At 39.8% G+C, this 27,841-nt stretch overlaps 1 protein-coding gene and 1 long non-coding RNA gene across 2 annotated transcripts in view; one reads left to right on the top strand and one right to left on the bottom strand.

Annotated features, from left to right (window-relative positions):
- LOC309338587 lies at window positions 1-20,076 on the top strand. The gene is made up of 2 exons (XR_014154983.1): window positions 1-351; window positions 19,830-20,076. It is a non-coding gene; the product is annotated as an uncharacterized lncRNA (long non-coding RNA).
- Window positions 3,966-27,841, bottom strand: part of EGLN1 (egl-9 family hypoxia inducible factor 1) — a 25,692-nt gene continuing 1,816 nt past the window's right edge. Inside the window, exons 2-5 of the mRNA XM_081855867.1 lie at window positions 12,077-12,196; window positions 10,744-10,880; window positions 8,614-8,681; window positions 3,966-6,592 (exon numbers count right to left, since the gene is read on the bottom strand). Of these exons, the coding sequence (XP_081711993.1) occupies window positions 6,528-6,592; window positions 8,614-8,681; window positions 10,744-10,880; window positions 12,077-12,196 (390 nt within the window). The 3' untranslated portion in view covers window positions 3,966-6,527. The remainder of the gene's footprint in view (window positions 6,593-8,613; window positions 8,682-10,743; window positions 10,881-12,076; window positions 12,197-27,841) is intronic.

Consider the following 27,841-nt stretch of genomic DNA (forward strand, 5'->3'; position numbering starts at 1 on the left):
CTGTGGTGACAGTTAACACAACAGGGAGTCAGGTGGGCCAGCAGCGATCATGATCTGTGATAACTCCTTTCAGTTGTTGTCGCCCACCGTATTCTTTCTCTTTTTTCAATCAACAGAAAGAAGGGAAATGAAAATGAAAATTTACCCACCACAGGATATGATGAATACGACAGAAACTGACCCAGGGCAACTCATACTAAGAACATTCCAGAACCAGGCCTGGGCAAATGAGAGAGTTGGCATGGCCTTTCTAGAAAATCCATTCACAAGGAAGCGTTTTTATTTTCGTAGATTCAGGCTCTCCCTGAATGCATCAGCAGGAAATGCGGAAACCAGTTTATTTTCCCCAAGGTAAGCTGATTTGCATGCCAGAATAGTAAGACTGGCACGGTGTGTTCAGATTCTACAGCAACTTTCCCTCCAATAGCTGAAAGGCAGGGAGAAACTTGGCAAGCGCTGCTTTTTCCCATCACTGAAGTGCTGTGATCTTCCACACCCGGGAAACCTCTCCCTGCCAGCCTCAGACTTCTTGGAAGAATGCAAATGTTACATAAGCACCATAAGCACTAGGCAGGCTTCTTTGGTTTTGACTAGACTCCCAAGGCCTATGAACCAGAACCAGGTCCCATCAAGTATCTGGGGAGAGAAGCAAAGATAAAACAGGAGTTCTGAGCGCAGAGTCAAGTAGCTTCTGCATCCCACGAGCCTTTCACTCAATGGCTTGCGTAACATACTCCTTGCTCAGGGCCAGTCGGCCCATAAGGCAGGTGAGGCGACTGCCTTGGGGCGCCAGATCCAACCTCCAAGGAACGCATTGCCTGCTGCTGCTGCTGCTATGGTGGTGGTGCCAGCAACAGCTGCAGCCACTCCTTGGCTCCTCTGAAGCTGTCATTTGCTGCCTCCATAGCAGCCTCTTGGTGGGTAGGAGCCTCATTGGCCTCTTCCTACCTGGTTCCCCATCTTGATCCTTATCCAAACCCTCCCCCCCCCCAGTTCCTGATGTAGATCTTCCCAGCAGGGTGGGAGATGCCATTTTGTGGTTTGCCTAAGGTGCCAACATGTATGTTGGACTGCCCCTGTTCTCCCTTTCCTATTTTCCAGCTACAAGTGCCACTGCTAAGTGTATGCAAAACTGTAGCACCTATGCAGAAGGGATTGGTGTTACATTTTGCTTAGGGAAAATCCCTGGGGTTTGCAGAAGCACAGTGAATATATTTTTTTCAGGGGAGGGACTCCAAAAACAGTTCAAAGAGGACTGAGCATGTCAATGGTGGCAGAATGCTGATTGATGGATTGATTGGGAAACCAGGGGAGGGGGATGGAATAGCTGGAATCCCCAACATGACATGCTGCAACGTTTTGTTGCAGTTCACACTTGCAGAACTATATAGCATCTACCCTGGAGTTATTCCTGATCAGGGTTCCACTTGTTGCTATTATTTACATCAGGCATGGCCAAACTGTTTTGGGACTACAATTCCCATCATCCCTGAGCACTGGCCCTGTTAGCTAGGGATGATGGGAGTTGTAGTCCCAAAACATCTAGAGGACCAAGTTTGGCCATGCCTGGTTTACATAGTTTGGAGTAAGAAACCCTTGCTGGTCTGCTTTAAGTTATCCAGCAATCTATCTCCTGCCTACAATTACTGTACAGGTTGCTACATGACACTGTGCTACAAAGATCTTGGGAGACAGGGAAAGAGCCCTGTGGCATGGTGACAGCCTTTCCAAGGCTGAAACAAGAAGGATGGCCTAAACTAGGGTTTGAAGAACAAAATGCCTGCTAATCCCCAAGAGACCAATGGAGCTGGGAGGGGAGAGTGGTTAAGATAAAAAGGCCATGAGGAAGACCAAAGCTGCAGACACACATTGCCTAAACACAGGGCGGGGTGTGTGTGTGTGTGTGCACGTGCGTGCGTGCGTGCGTGCGAGGAAGCAGATAGTAGGAATAAATGGGCAAGATAGAAACAGTCATATCTTTTTAACCTTCATATGCTGCAAGGAACAGATAAGGGTATCCTGAGAACGTATCTCCAAATATGGGAATTATACAACTGGGGAGCCACGATCAAGAAGGCCCTACCACAAATCACTATGGGGTGTGCTGAGGTTAAGGGCAGCAGTAACAGTAGGGCCTTCCTCCACAGATGTTAAGAGCATGGGCTAGCACATAAGGGGAGAGGTGCTCTTTCAAGTATCCAGGTCACAAGGGATTAGTGAGATGGGGTTATTTTGGCATTTCCCTTTGCGTGGCACATGGGCATTTGGACAGGAAAATTCTAGAACCGGCTGACATAATAAAGGCTAACACATTGCCTGGTCCAGATCATATCTACCTGTTAGTTCTTGGAGAATTTAAATATGAAACTGCAGTGCTCTTCAGATTATGCTGTACTGAGACAGAGGCTCAAAGAACTTGTGTATTGCATTCACACAATAAGGCTTTTCTTTATATTACTGTAGCTCCTCACATTCCCCTGAAAACCCTGTTCCTGACACATAGGAGGTTCTTTGAAACAGCATGCAGTGCAGCTGGGTGGTGAAACCGACACTCCTCCATGAGAGAGCGTTATGTGTCTTCTGCTCATTTAAAAGGCACTTGGTTTCCAAGCATTTATTATTACTGAAAGGAAAGCTGCTTGAAGACTCAGGATTTACTGTATTTTTCACTCTATAAGACGCACCAGACCACAAGACGCACCTAGTTTTTCGAGGAGGAAAACAAGAAAAAAATTATTCTGAATCTCAGAAGCCAGAACAGCAAGAGGGATCACTGCGCAGTGAAAGCAGCAATCCCTCTTGCTGTTCTGGCTTCTGGGATAGCTGCGCAGCCTGCATTCGCTCCATAAGATGCACACACATTTCCCCTTACTTTTTAGGAGGGAAAAAGTGAGTCTTATAGAGCAAAAAATACGGTAATTTGCGACTTTTTTATAATGTCTTACTGATGTTTTATTATCAATAGAGATTACCAAATGATAAAAAAATAACAACATGAGTGGGAGATGCTTTAGCAAATAGATAAACATCAAGAAAAATTAAATAAAAAAATTCCTTCCAGTAGCACCTTAAAGACCAACTGAGTTAGTTCTAGGTATGAGCTTTCCTGTGCATGCACACTTCAGCATGCACACGAAAGCTCATACCTAGAACTAGAACCTAGAACTAACTCAGTTGGTCTTTAAGGTGCTACTGGAAGGAATTTTTTTATTTTGTTTTGACCATGGCAGACCAACACGGCTACCTATCTGTATCAAGAAAAATTGTTATGAAGAGTGTTCAAATCCAGTAAAGGACAAAAATAAAATTGCAGAAGAGTCAGAAGAGTCAGAGAACCAGGTTTTACTTAAGGGTGGTTCATATCACCCCAGCAGTGAGAAGGCACAGCAGGTACTAGCTGTTAAATGCAGGTCCTCATAATATCTTCTGACAAGTAAATGTTTTCCTTTGCTTCTAATCATGAGAAGGCAACCACGCAACGTGCACAGTTTACACTGTGTGACAAAAACTCATTAGCAGAGGGAGAAGTTTCCTGCAACGTGGTACCACGGTGATTGAAGTCTTGAAACAATGCATCTGACACGCTACACTCAATTTATGGACATCCTCTAAATGCTCACCTAAACACCCAAAATTCAAGATGGTTATTTTCAGAAGGAAAAACACCTAGGTAGCCTTTCCACGTGATCAGAAAATAAAATGTTTGTATTGGTAATGCCAAGTTAGTACCAGGCTACAATTGACAGTCTTGTGTCCCCCCCCCCCCCGCGACCTTCTCCTTTAAAAACAATCACAGCTAGATAATTAAAAACAGGGTTTATAAATGAAACTAACAGGAGACCCTTGACTGCAGCTGCAGTGTCACTGACTGCTAAAAACAGACAGACACACCCCATATCAGTTTACTAATTAGTTGCTGTGTAGGAGGCTTTAAAAATATTACATAATTACAAATAACCACCACATTGTTTCAAGAACCTTTATACATCTTTTAATTAGATTAGCTTTACAAGCAACTTGAGAGCTCTTTCAGTAATGAACACTGCTTTTCAAAAGTTACATGACTTTATAGGAAATCTGCAAATTAATTCTGAATTTCTTTGCCTGCTAGATAAAAGTCTTGTGTTTTACAGCTGGCTAATGTCATGAAATAAAAATAGCATTATGAAGCTTTATCTTTAACCAGGACTAAACACATATACAGGCCATAAGACAGTTTAAAAATAGTCTGAAACAGGTTCCTGCTTGGTAACGCCCAAGGCTGAAGATTTAACTGACATGAACAGCTTCTAAATGGACATTAGAAGACCCAGTTTGGTGACCTTTTGTAAAATAACCAACTGAGAGATTTAAGCACATTTTAAATCTTCCCAACAAGCACAAATGTAAGATGTTGATACTTTGAATAGAGGGACAAACAAACAAAAAATGTAAAGGCTTATTATGTTGTCCATGTCTAACACATTTAACATAATACAAAAGCAGTTAAAAGTTAGAAATGGTGTTTCTTAGGCCTAAAACAGTGCATTGCACTGCAGACCAGACAGTAGAGAAAATTTGCACTCCTTGGTCAGGCTTGCAGAGGCACTTACAGTAGACATGTTTTCTTCGGATTTACCAGGATTAAGAGAAAAACCAAACTGTTAAAAGTTTTGACAGCTAATCGTTTTAAAGGGGGTGGGGGAAACAAAAAACAAAAAAAAACCCCAAAGACTTTTGCCAGATGTTCCCTTAGTATGCTATCACAATACTGAATTTCCCACCTTTTGTCAGTTGTCACTAAACGTAATCCTTTTTTTTCTTCATGTTTTACATGAATAGTAAGCTTTTTTTAATAAAAATTACTGAGCTTTCCATAGAAAAGGTCTCTAATACAAGTACAAACTATACAGATGCTAAAATAGGCAAAGTTGTACATACAGAAATATTTCTGTACACTCACATTGTTTTGGTTAAGTGAGGGAATCAAGGGATAAAATATGGAGCCTTTAAATGGGGAGGCTCCTGTTTGTAAGGCTGCTAGAACTCAGAAGCTTCCCTCCAGGGGGTTACTTTTGAGCACAAACCAATCCCTTCAAAATAAAACATTTGAAAATATCTGGTTGAATTAATTTTATTCTCTATTGCTTCCTCACTTAAAAGTAATTTAGTTTTTCCTTGTCAAAAACATTTTCGTATTGATCAGAGGCCAATGTTATTTTGGGGAGAAAAATTCTCAGCAGTAGGAAAATATTTACATATTAAGCCTGCAGTGATGCACTTCAGTCTTAATGCATTAAATATACCCCTTGATAGTATATAAGGGGATCAAGGGACCCAACTGCAAATGAGGATACTACTGCTTTGGGGAGAAATCTCTGAAGTTTCATGACCTTACCAAAAAACGTAGCAGAAAGTAAGCTTTTGAAAACAAGTCAAGATTGAGATCTCCCATCAAAATAGTAGAAAGGATGTTGGTACACCTAAAAGCCTAGGAAAGCCCTTATGTTCTAGGGATTTGATACTTATGGGCAGAGTCCACCTGGCACTTCATCTGCACAAGCCCCACTGGAAAAAGCAGGAGCTGCACATGAGTACTGCTGTGTTCTTGAATGATTTTCATTCACATCGAATGGCTCTCATAGATGAAGTTCCCAGCGGAACTGCAACCACAGTTCTCAACATGAAAAAGACAGTACGGATAACGTCAAGTCCACTTAGTGCTAGCCAGTCACTTAGAAAACCCAAATGACACAGATACAGAAAGCTTGCTCTCTGGATACAACATATAAAACCACAAATTTAAGGAAGTAATTGACAGCAAGATAGGCATCTGTTTCAGTTTTTTTAAAAAAAAAAGTTTCAGAGAGAACACAAACACAATACAGCAGCAATCTTTAAAAAAAATTCAAATTAGTGTAAGATATGAAAATAAAACAATTGGGTTCTTAAATGGGAATTAAAGTGCTCCTTTTCAGACTTAAGTGTAAAGACAGAGTGATCATCAGTTACTGGCAATTCTTATTTAAATTAGGTTTTACATGGTAGGAGAACAGTGTGAACAGCAAATTTACAAAAATAGTTAAATGCCATTTTGGAGAAAAATGTTTGCTTTGCTCGATGTTGATCAGCTGTACCTGGTTATACAAAAATTATTAAAAATTCAAAACTTTTACCACATTTTTTTTTAAAAAGGGGGATGATAAATAGCATTGAACTGGATGATTGAATGGCAAAATATGAAGGATGGAAAACTTCTATGTAGGGCACTTCATGTGTAAGCTGTTTTTTCCCCAATGCTTATCATCACATAAGCAGTTAACAGGACTAGAGTCACAATCATGTAGTACAATGCATAAGCTATTAGAAATCCATTTGATGAAACACTGAAACCCATAATTCATTTGTTTATTCCAAACGTTGATTTGGCGTTGATTTTCCTTTATCTCATTATTCACATTCAAAAGTTAATAGACAGCGCCTAGGACTGTTGTGGGGAGGGGGAGAAGGACCAGGACGTAGCACAGGGAATTACTAGATCAAAGGCTTTATAGAAGGTCTTTCCCATTTGAATCAGGAGGCTTGTTAAGTTCAGTCTCCACACCTTTTTCACCTGTAAGACAAAGGGGGAGTTATAAAAAAAACCAGAAATACTATACCATTGCAAGTTTGATATGCAAGGTGGCCAACCACACTTTTGCGCATGCGCGCGCGCGCGCACACACACACACACACACACACACACACACAGAGGCCACACCATCTCCCTAACTCACACACTCCACATATACGTAACTACACATGTGTGCATCTCTCACTCACGCATACATACCTTCCTGTCTCTCACAAGCAGACATACACATACCACACAGAGATCTCTCCCTCTCTGGCCAAGTGCACCTCTCCCTCACCCCACAGACCTCATGTATAGATTTCCTTCTCTCACATGCACACAAGCAACATATAGATCAATCACACCCCCCCCATATATCTCTCCCTCACTCTCACAAATCATACATACAGCTCTCAATTTCATGCATATATGCACTACTGGAGCACACACACACCCCACCTCAATTCAGAGAAGCACCTCTCTGGAGCACAACAGTATACCCAAAACAAAACTACAAGGCTCCTGGAAGTATGGCAAAATCTGCCCCTTTCTGGTGCCAGTCAAACTGATCTGAAGGTAAAGGTAAAGGACCCCTGACAGTAAAGTCCAGTCGCGAACGACTCTGGGGTTGCGGCGCTCATCTTGCTTTACTGGCCGAGGGAGCCGACGTTTGTCCACAGACAGTTTTTCCGGGTCATGTGGCCAGCATGACTAAGCAGCTTCTGGCAAAACCAGAGCAGTGCATGGAAATGCCATTTAGCTTCCTGCCGGAGCAGTACCTATTTATCTATTTGCACTTTGGCGTGCTTTTGAACTGCTAGGTTGGCAGGAGCTGGGACCAAGCAATGGGAGCTCACCCCGTTGCGGGGATTTGAACCACCAACCTTCAGATCAGCAAGCCCTAGGCTCAGTGGTTTAGACCTCAGCATCACCCGCGTCCCTCAAATTGATTTAGGAGAATGCAACACTATTAAGCTTGTCAAATATATACATCTTTCCTTTCTCCACATTTTTACATGACAAAAATCCAACAGATCTGTTCTTCAGTTCATTTGTTCTAGATTCTAATTCAACACAATCTTAAACACAACCTCAGACGGTATCATTTGTGCATCAAATTCAAATAATAAGGGAATGTTTAAAGACAGTAATAGTGTTTGCTGCACATTCATGGAAATCCATTCCCCTAATGCATCAAATGTTTTAATAATTTTCTAGAAGCTTTCTTGGTTGGGGTGACTTAACCTTATGATTAAGAAGGACTGAAATAGTTTCTTCAGTTTGCATAATGTTTCAGTTGGGTATTTTTCCCCTATGTGGCCTTTGAAATTCGTTGCTAGCTCTGAGCCACTATGGGTGGGGCAAGAAATAAGATGAAATTAAGGCTCTTTTCATTTCAAGATACTCAAGATAGTGGTACCCCAGGTTGCAGACACTTCAGGTTACAGACTCCGCTAACCCAGAAATAGTACCTCGGGTTAAGAACTTTGCTTCAGGGTGAGAACAGAAAGCGCGCGGCGGCAGCAGGAGGCCCCATTTGCTAAAGTGGTACCTCAGGTTAAGAACAGCTTCAGGTTAAGAACAGACCTCCAGAACGAATTAAGTTCTTAACCCTAGGTACCACTGTATAGGTCTTACTGAAGTTCATTATTAACTACAGCTATAATATCACTGTACAGTAATACCTTCACGAACGTCCACCTTGTCTAGTGTCCATTCCAGCAAACCCGGAAGTACCGAATTGGGTTACTTCCGGGTTTGCCGCTCGTGCATGCGAAGTGCTAAATTGTGCTTCGCACATGCGCAGAAGTGCAGACCACTCTGCGTGCATGCGCAGACACGGCACTTTGCCCTGCGTCCTTTTCAGCTAGTGGCCGGGGCTCTGGAACAGATCCCAGCCGCACAACGAGGTACAGCTGTACTTAGAAGCTGCTGTTGTCAGTTACTTTTACAGCTACGAACACTAAAATACAGCTGATTTTAGAGAGAACACAAACATAAAAAACAGGGAAATCAGTTACCTGTTAAGTATTTTACTTTAGCACGGGCTCTTTCATCTGCATCAAAATACCACACTGTTATTGCGTACCTTTAAAAGATAAAAAGAATGAAATAGTAACAACACATTTTATGAAATAGTAAACAACACATTTTAACACTCTCTTAGATCCCTCCAATTACATGACAGAACCGTATACCTTAGCCACCTAAACAGCAGTGTATACTGTCAACTTATTCTGCATATTTGTAACGTAATAATTTGCAGAACTTAATACAATCTGTAACTTACTACTTTGAGCTTGGCATATGCATCTGGCTTATTAATTAGACAGTTTGTGGTGAATGCTGAAGACACACCTCTTTACCCTGGCCTTTGACACCAGATTAGTATTTTTAGGACCCACCTTATTTCTGTGATTGTTAAGTTGCTTCAAACTGCTTTGAATTGTGTTTTTAAGTGTTGTAACCTGCCCTGGGACCTTAGGGAGAAGGGCAGGTAAATAACAGCACTAATAATAAATTGGTGGCACTGACAAGTAGGAAGAATCCAACTCTAATCGTTTTCAGCTTTATTGGAAAAAAATGGTCCTTCAGACTTTACCCAACTAAACATATGTCTCCTTCCAATGAAAAGCAAATTCATTCTTAAGAAAACAACAGGGCCCCTGCTGGATCAGAGCAAAGGTTCATCCGGGCCAGAGTTCACACTGGCCAATCACAGATGCCTATGAAAGGCCCAAAAGTAGGACATGAGTGCAATAGCATTCTGATGCTTGTGATCCCCAGCAACATTCCTTGATTTTAGACAGCTTCCTGGTTTTATAACTTTTAAGGTTGCAATCCTATACAAACTTGCTTGCCAGCAAGTACTAAATTTTAATGAACTCAATGGGACTTCCAAGTAAGCATGCCTAGAAGCAGACTGTAACTCAAAGCTGTTGCTTAAAAAGCAAACAAACAAGAATATATACTTCTAATATATTTTATACCAGCAAACTCTCCTTACAATTTTCACAACGTATGAAGAAGTAGGAAGTAAGAAATGAAGTCTGCAACCCTAAGAGCATAGAGCACTTGAGAGAAGCTCAGGACAGGTTAGGTCAGAAAGGACAGTCTAAGAAACTTGGGAGGTTTCACTTTATCTACCTGCTCTTTCCCTTGGAGACACATCAAACTAAGTTGCATCTCTACACTTCCAAGAACTGGCCCCTTTCACTTCAACAGAATGTTAATTACAAGGTTTATAAATTTAACATTTGTACAGTACCAAAAAAGTGAACTCCATTCACTCAGGAAACAAACATCTAATCTAATGCAGTCATAAATTTTGCAGTGTATGTACATAAAGTCTTATTTTAAGAGACATTTACAAAATTATTTATTCTACTGATACTCAGTTGTACATGCACTTGTTTAAAAGCCAAATCTCCATATTTATCAATACGTAAACATCACCTTTACTCTAAGCAGCTCAAGGTGGCATACATGGAGCAGGCTGACTCAAGGTCACCAAATGAGCTTCAAGGCCAAGTAAAGATTTGAAGCCTGGTTTCCCAGGTCCTAGTCCAACTTTCTAACTACTACATTAAATTGACTCTTATAAACACAGCTATTTTTATCCCTTTTTTTGTCTTCCCAAATAATAGCTCTCACACACCTGTTAACAATTCATGACTGGCCTCAATGATCAACTCCTATGCCTTCATCTGCTTTATATGACACGTAAATTCAATTTTTTAAAAAAAACCTGAGAAATAAACTGACATGTCTACTCCCCATATATAGGCCTGCAGCCTAAATGTACTGCAGTCCAAAAAATCTCAGGGAGAAAACCCCCGACAACTTATAACAATGCATGAAACCATTGATAAGATAATGACTTTTTTCCATTAACTAACCTGCTATAAATCATGACAAACCTGAGCTTTTGTTGATCCATAACTAATGGTAACATAGCATGTCATTAATCAATGCAAGTTAAAACTCTCAAAATTTGTCAAGCATAAGTCATATATTCTGAATAACTGAGGCTCTATTTATACTAGTCACTTTCCTGGGACAGATGAATCTATTTTTTGCAGATTTCCAATTCCTTCTCATTTCCATTGTAAACTTACTAAAGTCTGCTGGTATATATTCATTCATCTTACCTTGTAGCAAATGCAGGCTGCACTTCATGAGGGTTGCGGCGGTCAGACCAGAAAAAGAGCAATCTATCAAACTTAGGTTCAATGTCAGCAAACTGGGCTTTGCCTTCAGGAAATATTCGAAGAATACCTCCACTTACCTTAAAAGACATAAACAGTGCTTCACAATCAAAGATGCTATCAGCAATTTCAATGTACCAATAGCACCTACATATAGCTTCCTTTTAACTCAACTATTTCTAGAATAATTAAAGCAGACAGTAAGATTTCCTTCTCACTATGATTCAAATAAAAATGAGTTGCACTAATGAAACTTTTTTTTTGATGTTCATATGTTGGCTCTATAAAATGAACTAGCACAGACTGAAAAATCATTCAAACAATCAAAATGTCTCAGATTTTTGTAACATACATTAATGAATGTGTTTTAGTGTATATTTAGATAATCAATATTAATAAAATGAAACTTTTGCAAAACCAAAAATTACTGTTTTATGAGAAACAAAATCTCTGCACTGATATTGTTAACTGCATACCAATTCTGAATGAGTGGTCCACAGAATGAATATAAATACCACCTTTAAAAATATTGAATAATGTAGGAACTCCTCCACTGGGTTAAATTAAAGACCACATCTAGTCCAGTATTATGTTTTCACAGGAAGTAGAACCGGGGTACAACAAGCACTCTCCCTGGATTTCTGACAAGCAACTAGCTTAGCTGAGTTTCAATTGGGGCAATTACCAGCCACTAGTCTAACCAATTTCTATACTTTGCCCAACATTCTCATAGTGCCTTGAAGTTAAATATGAACAATGAGGAGTCAGCACCACAACAAATGGCTATCAAATGCCTGAAAAAGGAAATAAATTTTAGTCTTTCTCCAAAGACGACCAGGCAGTGAATATATGATCTATAATTTATTTTCACTATAGCAAATAAATATATTCTTAACAAAGTTGAAAGTGTCTCATAACCTTAGTATTAAAGAAGGCAATTCCTCACATTTACACATGAACTAGAAGAGTTGTTTCACATTTAACATTAGCATCAAAGCTACACAGAAGTTTACTGCCATAAAAACAATAAGCGGGATCCAAAAAGCTACTTGAGGTGCATTTACAACTTTCAGCATGCCTAGTGTGATTTCTTAGGAAAGTATGTTTTTAGAGCTTAGCTGGAGTGGAAGGGAGACCAAACACTAGGTGAGGTGCCCTGGATATAGGATCAGATGCAACTTCAAAGCGTATGTTTACTAGGTGTACAAGATATTGCTTTAAAAGGCATGACACGTTATTCAAACATGTAAAAAAAACCTCTCTAAAATAGAATTACCTTGGCATCCCAGTCTTTATTAAGGTAATATATACATGTGACACATCTTCCATCTCCATTTGGATTATCAACATGGCGCACATATCCTGTTCCATTGCCTGGATAACAAGCCACCATTGCCTGTAATCAAAACAGAACAAAACTAGCATAAGAACAGACTGTTGGCTACAATAGTATGCTTCTTTCAAGCCCAACTTCAGGGAGAGGACTTTGAGGGTGCCAGGAAAGGCCTCTCTGAGAACATGCACCTGCAAGAACTACATTCACAACTCCTGCTTTATGCAATTAAACCTCATGTCATGCCTAATGATTAGCATTCCAAAGCCCTGGGAAGGGGAAGCACCAAGCAGGAAGCTCTAGAACGGGTCAGCAAGGTTTACCTCGCCTGGGCCGGTTCACTCCAGCGGAGAGCCCTCCATGGGCTCCATGAGTGTGTGACTTCCGGTGTCTGCATCTGCACAGACACGATTTCCAGCACCGTGGAAGCGAGTCCCTGCGCCGCGCTGGTTTAGCACAGCGTGCGGGGACTCGCCGAGTGGGTGGCTCGGGGGCCGGTTAAACGACCCCCGTGGGCTGCTTGTGGTCCATGGGCCTTAGGTTGCAGAGCCCTGCTCTAGAAAGTGGTTATAAATTAGCAACCCATTTCTCATTCATTTAAAACTGGCAGGCTGATTCCAGTACCCGTTTATTTAGAGGGGGAAGGTGCTGGAATACCTCACCCTTTGAAAGTCCAGAGACTATAAAGGAAAACACGTTTTACACACTTCTGTTGTTTTTGTTTTCTGTTATGTCCCAAATACACAAGAGGGTTAAGGAGTCATTGTAGAGATAAACCTGGAGATAAGTGCACCTTCTTACCGTTTCAGAAATGGTTGACCATCATGTTTACTAGAATACAAGATCAAATGAACAGTCAACAAAGCTATTTCCTAGGGGTCAGTAAATATCTTGCTTTACAGTCATGTAGAATGCATGTAGCCCTGTTAGATTTAAGTAATTTTGCTAGAGTTAATACACTGTTGAATACAAAACACTAGCCCTTTTCTACTGTACCCCCCCAATGTCTAATTCTTTGTGATAAGAATTAAATATCGCACTAGATTTAAAATAGGTGGGGTGAATATTTCATAATGCTTTTATTTCCACTCTTTTTTGCTAGCTATAACAAAACAAGCTGAAAAGGTTAAAGGTTAATAACAAGGAAACAGCTTGAAAGTAGATGGACAAGAATTCACTACATGCTAAAGAGGAAGTGCTGGAATGAGCAGCTGCTACAAAAAGACAATTTAAAAAAATCTAGAAGAGACAGGTGATTATAGGAGCAAGCACAGGATGTATTAAACACAAATCCAAAGGAAACTAGTACAATAGTAATTGAAGAATACACCGCAAGATGTAAACTAGAGGAGTTTGCCTGACTTTCAAAACTAGACCTTAAATAATGTTATTTAAATAAATTATTTAACTAATCAATGTCTGGGAGTAAAAACAAGAGACCAAGCAATTTTAGCAGGTTAAGATGCACTACTATCGTATTTTGCTCACTGCAAATATAAATGTGATGTGAATTTAGAATATCAGAACACAAATATAAACTTATTTTAAAGATACTAACTTTAAGGCAGGAATTCTATACACATGTACTTGGAAAGAAGTCCTAGTGAAACCAAGAGGGCTTACTCCAAGTAAACCTGCAGACCACAGGAGATACTTAATAAAATTTTAGCCTTGCTTAACATCCTATTGGATATAAGTCCATAGACTCTGGCCCTGATAAAATTATCAAATCCACAAGTTTCACTGACGGCATCATTACAAGCAAGACACATGATTGGGAATAGCAAAGGATTTTTCAACTAAATTATCAACTGAATTTCCACCACCCAGCTTCATTGGATGACCTTGGTTCTAGTGTTATGAGAGAAACTTCTCTATCCACTTTCTCAACACTACAAAAATGTATCTTTTGGAGATAAGGCAAGAAGAACTGTATGGTTTTTCCAAGTGTGATCCCACCGCAGATTTCTGTAAAGGCCCCAGTAAAACTGGCAAATGTTATTTTCAGTCTTGCCTATAATGATCCTTAGAGCAGAATCTATAGGTCAGAGCTTTTCAAACTTTTCATGCTGGTGACACCCTTTTTAGACATGCATCATTTCACGACACAGTCATTCAGTTTTACTAGCAAGCCGGAGGTTAAACTATCCCCTTTCCAGTCCCGGGAGAGGTGCAGGGAGTGTTCGTGCAACACACCTACTAACGTGTCGCAACACAGTTTGGAAAGCTCTGCAAATCCACTGCACTCTTCACCACAACCCCTATCTCTCTTTCTCAGTTAAAGCTAGCTCATATCAGGGTAAGCATGAATACCCAGCACAAGTCCAGAGGTGGAACACTGTCTGCAGTGAATTTCTCTGCCCCCGCAGGCTTCTTACTGCCTGGGCTGAGTGCTCCTGAGCTCCTTCGTGCTTCCTCAACCTGCAAGAGCCTGCTTACTTCTCTCTCTGATTCTCAGGACCTGAACAGTAAGTCAGCAGGCTGCTACACCCTTCTCTCCCCAACGTGCTGCAAGCCTAGCCATCACAGATGCACTGCTGAATAAACAAACACAATGTTATACAGACCTTTAGCTCAAAAGTGAAGAAATAGTGCTTCAATTCAAGTAAGCACAACTGAAGCTTTTAACACCCACCTAGAGAGGCTGGCTGAGAGGGAGAGGCATTCTCTACAATGGTGTCCTCTCCCTTTTCCTTCCTCCAACAGGCAGGCTGTTTATCTTTTGTAATATTGTACAATGGTTTTTGCCTTCAGGTAGGCTCCTAGTCCAATCTCTGTCCAATGCTTCCCAGGCACAGGGCCTGAACAAATCCAAAATACAGATATCATTCGAAATATTGGTTTTATTATATGAGCTCATTCTAATTCAATCTGGTTCCACTGGATACAGTAAGTTTCCCCATATTCTGAACCCCTCTTTTTTTCTAGATCTTTTCAGCATTAATTTGTTGATTTATTGTTGACTTTTTTTAAAAAAATTAAAATATATAAACATTTTAAAAAACTTTGTACGAAACCAAAGACTCTTCAGATGGTGTTCCTGTTTGGGGGAGGAAACTCTTCAAATATTCTTTCCTCTTTTAGTTCTTTTTTATTTTATTATTATTCTGGTTCAGTTTGATTTCCTGCTATCAAGTTGATTATTTGACATTTCTACAGAAGACATAAGAAGCAATCCTATGGATGCTAATACTGCAATCCTATAAATGTTCATCTGGCAGTAAAAAACCCTGAACTCACTTCTGAGTACACATGCATAGGAAGAAGAAGAAGAAGAAGAGTTTGGATTTGATATCCCGCCTTTCACTCCCCTTCAGGAGTCTCAAAGCGGCTAACATTCTCCTTTCCCTTCCTCCCCCACAACAAACACTCTGTGAGGTGAGTGGGGCTGAGAGACTTCAAAGAAGTGTGACTGGCCCAAGGTCACCCAGCAGCTGCATGTGGAGGAGCGGAGACGCGAACCCGGTTCCCCAGATTACGAGACTACTGCTCTTAACCACTAGGATCACACTATTACAAGCCTCATTGAACCCTGCTTTCAATAAATGTTCCCAGGATAGGGCTATTAGTATACAGTGGTGCCTCGCAAGACGAAAATAATCCGTTCCGCGAGTCTCTTCGTCTAGCGGTTTTTTTGTCTTGCGGAGCATCCCTATTAGCGGCTTAGCGGATTAGCGCTATTAGCGGCTATTAGCGGCTAAGCGGCTATTAGTGGCTTAGCGGCTTAGAAAAAGGGGGGGGAGGGGAAAAACTCGCAAGACGTTTTCATCTTGCGATGCAAGCCCATAGGGAAATTCGTCTTGCAAAGCGCCTCGAAAAACGGAAAACCCTTTCGTCTAGCGGGTTTTTCGTCTTGCGAGGCATTTGTCTTGCGGGGCACCACTGTACTTGATGACCCTAAAACATTCTAGATGACATAGAGTAACTAAACACAATTTAAAGCAGGTATTATAGTATCTGTCGGAAGCTGAACAGGCAAAAGGGTTTAGTGAGAAGGAAGAAGCTGGGGCAGAAAGCAGTCCTGATGTAGAGGCTGGAGGTGGGGGGCAGGAGACAGGTGAGGCAGGCTGCTGAATAATCCAGGGAGTCTCCCTCTCCTGCTGTGACCAGCTTCCTATACCTGGTCAACCAGAACATGCAGAGAAATGAAAAGAGCAGAGGAGAGATTAGGTGTGCGCAGACATAATCTCCAATTGCTTGGGAAAAACCCTGCAGAGTTGGGGACTTGGGCAGCTGTGGAAAAGTGGGGACCTTCAGTCTTTGCAGCTGCCTCCCTGGGGCAAGACCTACTGGGAAGAGTAGCTGAGATCACTAGGCTTTCACTGATTTTGGTTTATTTGAATAAGGAGTTAACTTCGCTGACACCAATGCCTTTTATTGCTGACCTACACCTGACTCCGGCTCCTGATATATGCAAACCTTAAACTGTAGTCCAATTTAACCATGGTTTGATGAAACAAATCAGCTTTATAAACCATGGTTTGCAGCTGGCATTTCTCAACACACAATTGTTAGGATAAATCATACCTTCTTGTTTTGTTTGGACTTATCAAACAGCAGTTAATAGAAAATGGAAGTGAAAACTTCCAGTCTCCTCCATGCAAGGGAAGAGGAGTGGGTGAGAAAGCAAGGCCAAGACATACTGTAGCTCATTCCTGTCATGATAAACCGTTATGATGCCCAAACTGGCTTCTACTGTTCACATGCTCCTAATGTGTCAACATTATTTTGCTTTTAAAATTTGAGAAACACATTTATAGAGCAGACTATTATCTGATAACTCACGCTTTTCCCCATCTATTATTTTCAGTTGCTTATAAAATTGGGATTTTCAATTTGCACAACTGAATAAAATACTATATACAAAAGTATTCCACTTCCTTTAAAATCCACATTTTGTACCACACACCCTTTATGTCAAAATAAGCAGGTTTCCTTCCCTGTAGAGAACAGCTACAAGGCCTTTTCCTGTCAGACACTGAACAAGCATAGCAGTGGCTTAAACAATATGACATTTCACCAGCTGTGTGAGGCTAAGACAGTAAACTTACTTCATGAATTTTCTGCAAAACAGTTGCATTTTCTATTCAATATTACAACTTAATAATTATTTTCAGTAATATTATGAATTGTAAAGCCCTTGTCATCGTTTGTGTGATTTAAATTGTGTGACTTTTTATTATTATTAACCAATTTGCAAGGAAGATTGACTCAAAGAAGAATATTGTGACATAAAAATATAAGGACTCAAGACTTAATAAAACCTGCGTTAGATGCATAAATAGTTGTCTTCATGCTTCTAGGACGCTCTCTTGCAGTTCTGATAGGAGGTATCACCCCTGGTTCACAGAAGACACCTGTTGCAGCAGAAGTGGCTTAAGGCCCTCACCAAATACAGAATTAAGTCCATTTTAAGAACTTTGTTGCCATGGCAAGGGAGTGGGAGAGAAAGCAAGACTCTTTTATCAGCCTGCCTGGCTCAAGTGACATCTAGAGCCTTCCCTCTTGGACTCCATCAGTGGCAAGCGAGAGACAAAGTGGCCCTGGTTTTTCTTCTCTTTTTCTCCATATTTGGGTCTCTCTTTCTGTGAACACCATAATACTGTGTTATATTTTGCTTACTTTGGGATATGTTGCATTAACAAATGCAGAAAGGGCCTATAGAAATTTAAATATGAAACCCTCTTTAAATATTTCCAGACCGCCCCCCCCCCGCCCCCCGTATGGCTTCTAATTATTGGTTAACATGCAGGATAGCACCTCTCTTGCCCCAGAGACTATATTTTTGACAGCTTTAAAAATAGGGCAAGTACTAATTAAGCTCTCCTACGAACTGTGGCATTGGAAGACAGAGAACACAATGTTCTGGATTCTATCCAACAGTGGGAATCAAAATACTCATACTTTCCTCTCCTCTCCCTTGATTTACTCCTTCAGGAAGAGGAAGTCTTATTTGTGGTCATTACAAATCAAATTAATAGCAGTGTTTTCAAATAGTAGAGCTTTTTTCAGACTTTCAATATATTCTAAATTCCCTCAAAAATACTAGGAAGGGTTTAAAAACTAGACTTTAAGTATAACAAAAAAAGCCTAAGATTTGAAAAATTCATGCTGCATTAAAAGGGGTATGAAGGATTAGCCTCTACTCTAACAAATACAGAAGATTTTTTAAAATGAGAACATTGATTAAGAAGTGCTCTATTTTCTGCCAAAATCTGTGTCAACTGGACGCAAGTCAGTCTTTGGATGAGAGAAGATGTGCTCAGTGTTTGCCTCCATAAAGAACGTTTCGGATGATAACCAACATTTTGTGATTGGACTTCCACTTGTGCAATGAGACCTGCTCTTCCTCCCCCAGCTGTCCCCCCTCAACAGCCCAATTTGTTCAAGCGTTTTCTGAATCTATGGAGCAGATTTTGGAAGCACCGGGGGCTGCAGGGGTGAGGTGAGAAAAAGAAGGCCCTTGCCTGAGTGGAAACCCTTAGCACACGGGAGTGGATGATAATCTAGGAGAGAAGAACAAGACAGAGTGAACAAGACAGTTGAAAAGCCGAAACAGTTTGGCATGCAGTACAGTAAAAATCCTTTGTTAAACTGCTTCCTTATTTGGGATCATGAACAGGCATCTGTTGGTACAACACAGCTTCTTCTTCCCTCCACGACCCCTGTACTCTGGGGCAGATTTTGGGGGTGCACAAAGGAGGGGAGAAAGAGGAGAAAACGGAAGACCTGTTGTGCAAAAAGAATTTCCTTGTGCAAGAAGGGAGACATTCCTGGATGCCACTTTGGGGGCGATTCTCGCTAACCCTCAATTACATTTCAATCCCTCTCACAAACATAAGTTTTATTTTCCATGAGAAGCACAAAGGTGACATGGAAGAAAAATACAGTGTCAAGGGCAAGGCAATGTATAAAGTAAAACAACTGATTTCCTTGTGCTCATGGAAGGGCTTTTGATCCAGCAGATACATCAACTAACAGAAGAGTGGAGGCAATTATTGCTGATTTCCTTTCCCCCTGCAGCACCTACTTCCAACCTGTTCTCTCAACTCTAGTTGCGGGGTGGGGGCAGGGCACTGACAGTGTAAGGCAGGGGTCAGCAGACCTTTTCAGCAGGGGGCCGGTCCACCGTCCGTCAGACCTTGTGGTGGGCCGGATTATATTGGGGGGGGGGGAATGAACCAATTCCTATGCCCCACAAATAACCCAGAGATGCATTTTAAATAAAAGCACACATTCTACTCATGTAAAAACATGCTGATTCCCCAACCATCCGCAGGCCGGATTTAGAAGGCAATTGGGCTGGATCCGGCCCCCTGGCCTTGGTTTGCCTACCCATGGTGTAATGGAAAGAACCAGCAAAAATAGTGCCCCCTCCTCTTCCTTTAGCAGATGCCTCCACTAAATCAAAAGCACTTTGAGAACTCAAGGATATGCACATATAGTTTATAAGGTCCTGAAAATTAACATCTGCTTAGTATTGTAGACTGAATTGTGCTCTGAGATTACCTATGATCTCTGCATAATAAAGCTGCTCATTTTTTACTGTAGTGAAAACTATCTTCTTTTCACACTGGCAGTTTCATGAGTAGATTTGTCCCCCCATAATGCTACTCCTGTTGGGATCCTGGTTATTTAGGAAAAAGAACCAACCATGTAGTATTTGTAATTTTTTGTTTCAATTTATACTATTCAGGGTCTGTCAATATCACTGGTGAAGGGAAAAGAAAAAATATCCAATGGCAAGTCATTGATTCTAAAATTGGATTTGATGAACGGAGTGGAAGTTTTGCCCTACCTGTCTATGGAAGTCCACAGAAGCCCCTTTTCATTCAAAAAAGAGGTGGCTCCTCAATTGAGCTAGGAATGCTCTAACATGGTCTGCTCTTTGTAGTTAGGGAACCCCTATAAGCTTGTGCCACAATAAATCCATCAAGCCTTTATAGTGCCATAATTTTGTCACAATTAAACTGCACAAATACCTTCTAAACTGTAACACAACTGTGGTTTGTATTCAACAAAATCAGAATATATCCACTGAAATAAGGGGATCTAAGTTAGTCACATTCATTGATTTCACTTCGTTTATTCTGAATATGGCTAACAGTGGCTACAACTCTGAATCTTTTTCAGCACTTTGACAAATATAGGATCCAGGTCCTGAATGCCCTCTGAAGGAAGGTCTTCTACTGTTTCAGTTAAACAGAGAAGTACAATGGTACCTCAGGTTTACTTAATTCGTTCCGGAGGTCCGTTCTTAACCTGAAACTGTTCTTAACCTGAAGCACCACTTTAGCTAATGGGGCCACCTGCTGCCACTGCGCCGCCGGAGCACGATTTCTGTTCTCATCCTGAATCAAAGTTCTTAACCCAAAGTACTATTTCTGGGTTAGTGGAGTCTGTAACCTGAAGCGTATGTAACCTGAAGCATATGTAACCCGAGGTACCACTGTATACATTTGGGGGAAGGGGAAACTCACACCTTTATTTGTTGTTTTTTTGGTCGGCTTTTTACTAACTAAACATCTGCCAAATATGGGCTATTTCAAATCAACAGTTACCATACAGAAAAGAGCACTAGATTTAGATGGGCATATGCTTAAAGTTTATACAAACTTCAAAGCTGTAAGTCAGCAGTCCATGTTGTATTTATGTTTTCAATACAGTTAATCTTAAATCCTAAAACACTCAGGCTAGATCCCATTTATAGACTCACTGAGGAATGTCAACAAAGGGTATGCAAAACTAATGGAAGACTGGTGGAGCAGAGTGCCCAAGCAGCAATCTCTGTGGTTGAGCATAGTCTAAACTCTGCCAACAATTGTCAAGTTTTATCCCACTATACAACACTAAATCTATACATATGGCTGGTCTCCAAGATTAAATAAGGCTTTAAGCAAGAACAAAAGATGTATCTTTTAGCTGGCAGGCTAACACTATCATTTTCCTTTAAACCACATTCTCGTATCCCAACTGTTTGAACTTCAGAAAACATTTCTGATTAAAGCCAGGTTAGCAGTGTACAAGCAATACCAAAGCTCCTCTATGGCTTCCTCTGCCAACATTCTTCATTCTTAAGACAGCAACATTCCTTATGTTCCATTTCTGGCTTTTATCAAATCAAGGCTATGCAATGGAGGGCAATTCCTGTATCCTTTTTAACAAAAAGAGGTTGATAATGAAGCAAATTACTGACAAATAATCACAGGAACTACTTCTTTGCTATTCTTATCATCTATGCTCTGAGAAACAAACATTAATTTTAGGCACCATTGCCATTTTCTAATGTTATATTTATTACGCATTATGTAACTTATGAAGAATTAGTGCACAATTTGGCTGTTTTCCCTTCCATATTTCCTTTTGAATCATGCGTACATTTAGATTTCAAGTCTGCAGATAGAGATGGTACTGTTTTATTTGGTTTATATAAAGTTTTAGATGCTTTACAAATAATAATCTAATTCTTTTTATAAGAATTACTCAGCACTGTCACTCAATTAGAGTTTCATTTCCAACCTTTCTCTCAAATAAATATGATTTTACTTTCTGAATGGGAGCTCAAGTTTGAAATGGAATAAAAAACAGTGCTTATATGTCTACATTTTATCAGCAGAGTGGCATAACTTGTTCACAGAGCAAGGGATGAAGAGCAGTTGTTCTACAAAGTTCAAGCCACCAATGAAGTTTAGTAACACAAAATGATGAAGTGTTCTAGGCCGGGAGCAGTGATGTGAGGTGGAATTTTTTTTCAAGTGCTTTCTTTTTTTCTGTGGAAATAAGTTAATTAGTAACAATAATTGGATATCAATTGCAAATACAATTAGACAATCTTCACCATTTCCAGGCTGTGGAATCAATATATCATGTAATTATAAATAAATAAATAAATTTTGTATACCATCCTATACCCACAGATCTCAGGGCAGTTCACAACATAAAATCACAGTATAAAAAACAGAAATACATTATGAAAAGAAAGATAATAATCCTCCCTTCCACAACATATTTTAAAAGGGCATCAGATGTCAATCAGCCAAAGGCCTGGTTAAAGAGGAAGGTTTTCACCTGGTGCCTAAAGGTGTTTAATAAAGGTGCCAGTCTTCTTTGGGCTGTTCCTTGGGCTGCTAAAATTTATTAGCATATCAATAGTTTTCATTACCATTGTTTTTTTCTTCTATTTAAAGAACTGCAAGGATGGACATGCCTGGGTTTGCATCAACTCTGTGTGGGGTCTGAATAATGAGGCAAATCATAGAGATTTCAGAGGTCTCTTCCCAAGGTGAACTATGTTGTCAATGACCCCTTGGTCAGACAGCAGGCCCACAAGAATATAGGATTCCAATTAAAAATCTATGTAGTATAATATCCCCCTCATCACATTTCTAGTCAATTACATGTTGTATATTGATACGAAAAATTAACATGGGTACTTTTAAAAGTTTTGTTTACTAAATGTAAGTAAAATAAGTAAAACCACCCTGAGAAATGTTGGGTGATGCGTGTCTGAGGAGAGTGCATTCTCTGTGGCAGCCCTTAAGTTGCAGAATTATCTTCCCACAGAGGTACATCTGGCACATTTATTATACAACTTTCATTATAGGATGAATATACATCTCTCTACTATGGCCTTTGACACCTGAGAGATATTTTTAGGACCCACCCTGCTCTTCTGATTGTAAATTGTCTTAAATGATTTACCGTAAATCTTTTTATATTTCCATTGTTGTAATCAGCCCTTCAATCTTATGGTGATGGGAAAGTAAGAAATAAAAATTAAATCAAATACTACTACTACTAGTAGTAGTAGTAGTAGTAGCAGCAGCAGCAGCAGCAAAATATTATTTTTTTGTGCAACCTCAGCCACTATTTTAGACTAATCCTCACCTCCACAGCCCCAAGTCCATACCTGCAGCAAACCTGCAGCAAACTAGTCAACCAATATCAATATTGGCTAACATTTTATTTAGCAAGTTATATGAAGTTTTATTAGCTCAAGCTGTTCTTATCAACTTGTGAGGTTTCTATTTTGTTTGTTTTTCTTTACAAGGCTAAATGACAACTTCCTTCACAACCGACCAATAGGATTTTAATTTCAATTAACAAGCTTTAGTCAAGATTCCTGCCTTGTAGGGGTGGACTTGATGACCCAAGGGTCCCTTCCAACTCTAGAATTCTAAGCAATAATAACATACTTAATGATTTTTTAATTTTAATTTTACTTTGGGGTAAATGTTAACCAACTAGTGGAGAAATGGAGACAATAATGCAAACAAAGCTCTAGTGCAAACTGATACTTTCATTGCACTGAAAGTCAGCCACATTTACTAGAATACTAATTAAAGAAAACATGCAGTAATTCAAATTTGACACTGTTCAATATCTGGACCACAGTACTACCCACTGAAGTTGCATGCCATGACAATTAAAAGGCTTTCCAAGCCAAAAAACTCCAAAACCTGTGGTCTAATCTCATCAGCAATGGCCTGTTACAGAACTGGGCTCAGAGTAGCCTGCTTGCAAAAAGGTCTTTTAACCTTATTTAAAATTCTGATCTATAACCTAACAAATCAAACTGGGTACAGGAAGACATTTTTTAATTCCTTTCAAGACCATTTAGTTTTATTGGCTTTATACCTATTTAGCTAAAACAAGGAGGTGTTTCCTGCGTATATCTAAAACAGAGGTTAGGAAGTGACAATAAATGACAGAGTCAACACAATAAAACTCCAAGCTCACAGCAAGATGTGATAAATGCAGGTAGCCACAGTGATCCAGAACAAATAACCCCAGAAGTAGTGCAAGGGTAATATTTTGGTTTGGCCCAAGTAAAATGCCTTACATAGCGTCAGATCACTGGTCCATCTAGCTCAGTATTGTTTACACCACCCTCTCCTACCTGGTGACCTTCAGTTATTTTGGACTACAATTCCAATCAGCACCAGCCAGCACAGTCAATGGATTGGGATGATGGGAGTTATAATTCAAAACACCTGGAGAGCACCTCGGTTAGAGAAAGCTGGCTTACACTGACTAACAGCAGCTCTTCAGTGTTAAAGGCGGATGTCTTTTCAAGCCCTAGTTTGAGAAATTGTACTTGGGAACTTCTGCATTCAAAGCATATGCTTTACCACTGAACTATGTATTCTCTTGCCCCATATACTAAGCAAACCCAGAATGTGTTGACTTGCCTTCTGTCAGTGCCATGTTCATCTGAACACACAGATTTGTTGCATTGGTCTATTAGACTTGAAAATCTACAACTTCCAAATATCCAAGAGGTGCAGACTACTGTTAGGAACAGGATTGGCAACTACAATTTTTGGGCTGAAAACTAAGCCTAACCAGCCTTGTATAGGACGAAGAGAAATGGTGGTAATGGCAGCTGTTCTAAGTGGAAAAGTCAATGGGTGACAAGTGCCTGAAAGATTTAAAATGGCTCTTACTGGTTTGTATTCCTTTATTATTTTTAAAAGGACATCTTTATTTCAGTTCCCCAGACACAAATCAGGTATCTGCTCATTATGAATAGTGAAATACCCTTTAAGGCAGGCATAGGCATACTCCAGCCCTCCAGATGTTTGGGACTACAATTCCCATCACCCCTAGCTAACAGGACCAGTGGTCAGAGATGATAGGAATTGTAGTCCCAAACATTTGGAGGGCCAGAGTTTGCCCATGCCTGCCTTAAAGTAACATAATGCTATACAAAAATAATATTGTCAGAGGAAATATTCAAAAATGGAATTTCTGCACGATAGTGTCCTGAAAAGATGTTCACAAGCAGTTAAGCACTGTTGTATTAGAAAAAAATCTAACCAATTTTAAGTTAAAGCTATTTTAGTGAGCACCTATCTTTTACTAATCCTGGGGCCTGTAAATAGCCACACACCTTCAAAAGAATTTTTTTACTAATACAAGTCTTCTTTGGGGGTTTTAAATTTCATGCTTGACCTATCTGCTTAACGTATTAGCTTTGATAGCAGGACTGGTCACTTCTGTGGACTTGTCTGCAAGACTGGACTAACCTAAGTCTGAATCTTTTTACATATCCACTGCCCTATTATTAAACATGTTAACACAGGTCTCTCTCATTTGTGACATAAGCACACTTTTATTAAACCTGTTTAAGATACACCTGTTTCATTTCCCTACACACATATTAACCTACAGTACCTTTAAGAAGTTATCTGCCTGTCTGCTCCATAATCCTAACATTATATTTAAATGCTTGGTATGCCTTTAAAGGAAGTACAGTAAAGTCTGCTTAATAAGCTGTATTTTTTGGCAAACTTTTTTGCAGAGGAAGTTTTACACTGTATATGTTAAGCACCTTCTTATCTAGCACTTTGTGGATGGCTACCTCAGCAACTCCCATGTGCTTAAGCCTGGGTGCTTGTATAGCTCAAGTCTCACAATTTAGGAGAGCACATTGACAGTTCAATCCTATACATATCTATTCAGAATTAAGCCGCAATGAGTTTAATGGGACTTACTCCCAAGTAAGGGGGTTATGATGTTTCACACTATCTCCAACCAGTGTTTGAAACTCCCATTGTTCTAGGCGCATTTTGTGACAGGTAATTTCATTAACAGTTTCTGAGTTCTGGGTGCAGTACAGCACCTAAGATTTCAGATTAAAACTGCAAAGTGGAAGGAAAGGAGGACCTTTTTCTGCCTCTCCACTTCCAGCTACTCTTTGAAGACAGGAGAAGAGACCTTCTTAAGAATATTAGGGAGGTGGGCAGAGAAGAACTAGACCATGTGAAAAATGAACACAATATTTTAGCTGCAGTTCATTCATTTTCAGCTTTGTATTCTTGTTATAAAAAAGTGTGCCTAGACATTCCATTGTTGCGCCCATAACCTAGGTTTAATATGCCATTTAGCTCCTAGCTTTCGTATCTGTTTCTAACACTGTCTTGCAACATTATTTATTTACTGCTAACAGCCTGCTAGATATTGTATCAAAATATAAATATAATGTAGTCCCTGTACAGAGATTTATAAGTTAAATTAAAGGGGCAAGTCTATGGTAACTGTCAACAGAATATAGAACCAGCATTTAAACAGATTATGCAGGCCACAAAGGCACAGCTAATCATATCAGAAGACTAAAGGTGAAACTGTATCAGAATGTTTAGAATAGAGATATTTCAGAATATTGCTTCATTAACTGAAGGACTCCACAATTCACAACAAGAAATCTGAGATGATCCTTTGTCCCTCTACAGCCCCAAGATGTAGTAGGCATACTTGTGACATTGAATGGATTTATAGAGCCTTTCTCTCTTAATGATATTCTGATGATTTAAGAAGTTCAGCTCCCTGTAATGTCTAGGTATGTTGCTACCTTATATCAATGTTCACATTTGAAATTAGTCACGCTGAGTTTCATGCCAAACACTGTTGCACAATTAGTTTCCACTGATATTTAGTAAAGGTACAATTCTGCTAATTTTTGTAATTTAATTAAAGCCTAGTATATCATATTGTCTCATACTGAACATGCAGGTACAACTGTTAAATGACAGTTTTATTTGCATGTTCTTTATAACAGTGGTAGATGGGATCAGAACATCTTCCTAGATAGTTTATATTCTCAAGGTTAAGTTGTTGTTGTTTTTTTTAGTAAACATGAATTCTGATTAAAATGGTTCCCCTTAAAGGGCTTTGCTACATGCTGCTGAGAGAGAACTACTATCCGACACATGCACTAGTTTCAGATATCAGTTCTCACCCAACCTTATCATATCGGTTACAGGTCAGAAAAAAGCAACTGTGAAGTAGTCCTAGATAGTACTGGCAGTTGTACCACCTCCAGCTGGGTTGACAGAACTACAGAAGAGAAATTTTATTTGATAATATCCAGTCACAATACTGTTCATGTGATGATGTATGATGGTGACAGCACTTATATGAGAAAACACATACTTCTTAACAATAACATTATTTTGTGACTATCTTGATTTCAATTCTTATCACAATACCTAGCTTTAAAAATGAAATATTACTGTGCTAGTAAAATTACATAATCCCTAAACTCCAAAATCCATAGCTGGCCAAGTGTCACAAAACTGCAGTAAGCTTTTGATTTCTCCAGAATTCACCATCAGGCAAGATGTTATACAACTCAGAGTCCTCAGAAAGGTACTTGACCAACTGTAGATTTCGGAGTTTTTTCCCTTATGGATCAACATCGCTAAGTTTGCTTTTTATGACTACTGTTGGTGCTGAGCACTAAAGTTTTGATGAGTGGAGTATCCGGGGGTGGTGTTACGTTATTATAGAGCGCTGAATTGCTCCTGACATCTGAAACTTTGATTTGATGGCCAACATATCCTATTTTAAATGCTGATAGTATATAAATATTATCACACCTCTGCTACACATACCTTGATAAATAGGGGGAGAGGCACTGAACCTCCAGGAACATCAACAATATGTGAGTTTGGTTCATTTCAAAGCTGAGGAGATACACACCCAGTTTTGAACATGGCACGATCAAAACTGATTCAGTAGTGTCACAAATCCAGCAATACGCCACACTACTTTATCATCTTTTTATGACTTATTCTCCTGGACTACTGGACTCTGTGAAGCTTTATATTTTCAATAAAGTTTTTAGTGCTTAAAATACACCTGACTATAATACCTCAACTTGTTGCAAGGCAGAAGCGAATTGCCTAAAAGTTAGCAGTAGAGCTG

Source organism: Podarcis erhardii, assembly GCF_964252035.2.
Source record: "Podarcis erhardii genome assembly, chromosome: 3".
Lineage (NCBI taxonomy): Eukaryota > Metazoa > Chordata > Lepidosauria > Squamata > Lacertidae > Podarcis > Podarcis erhardii.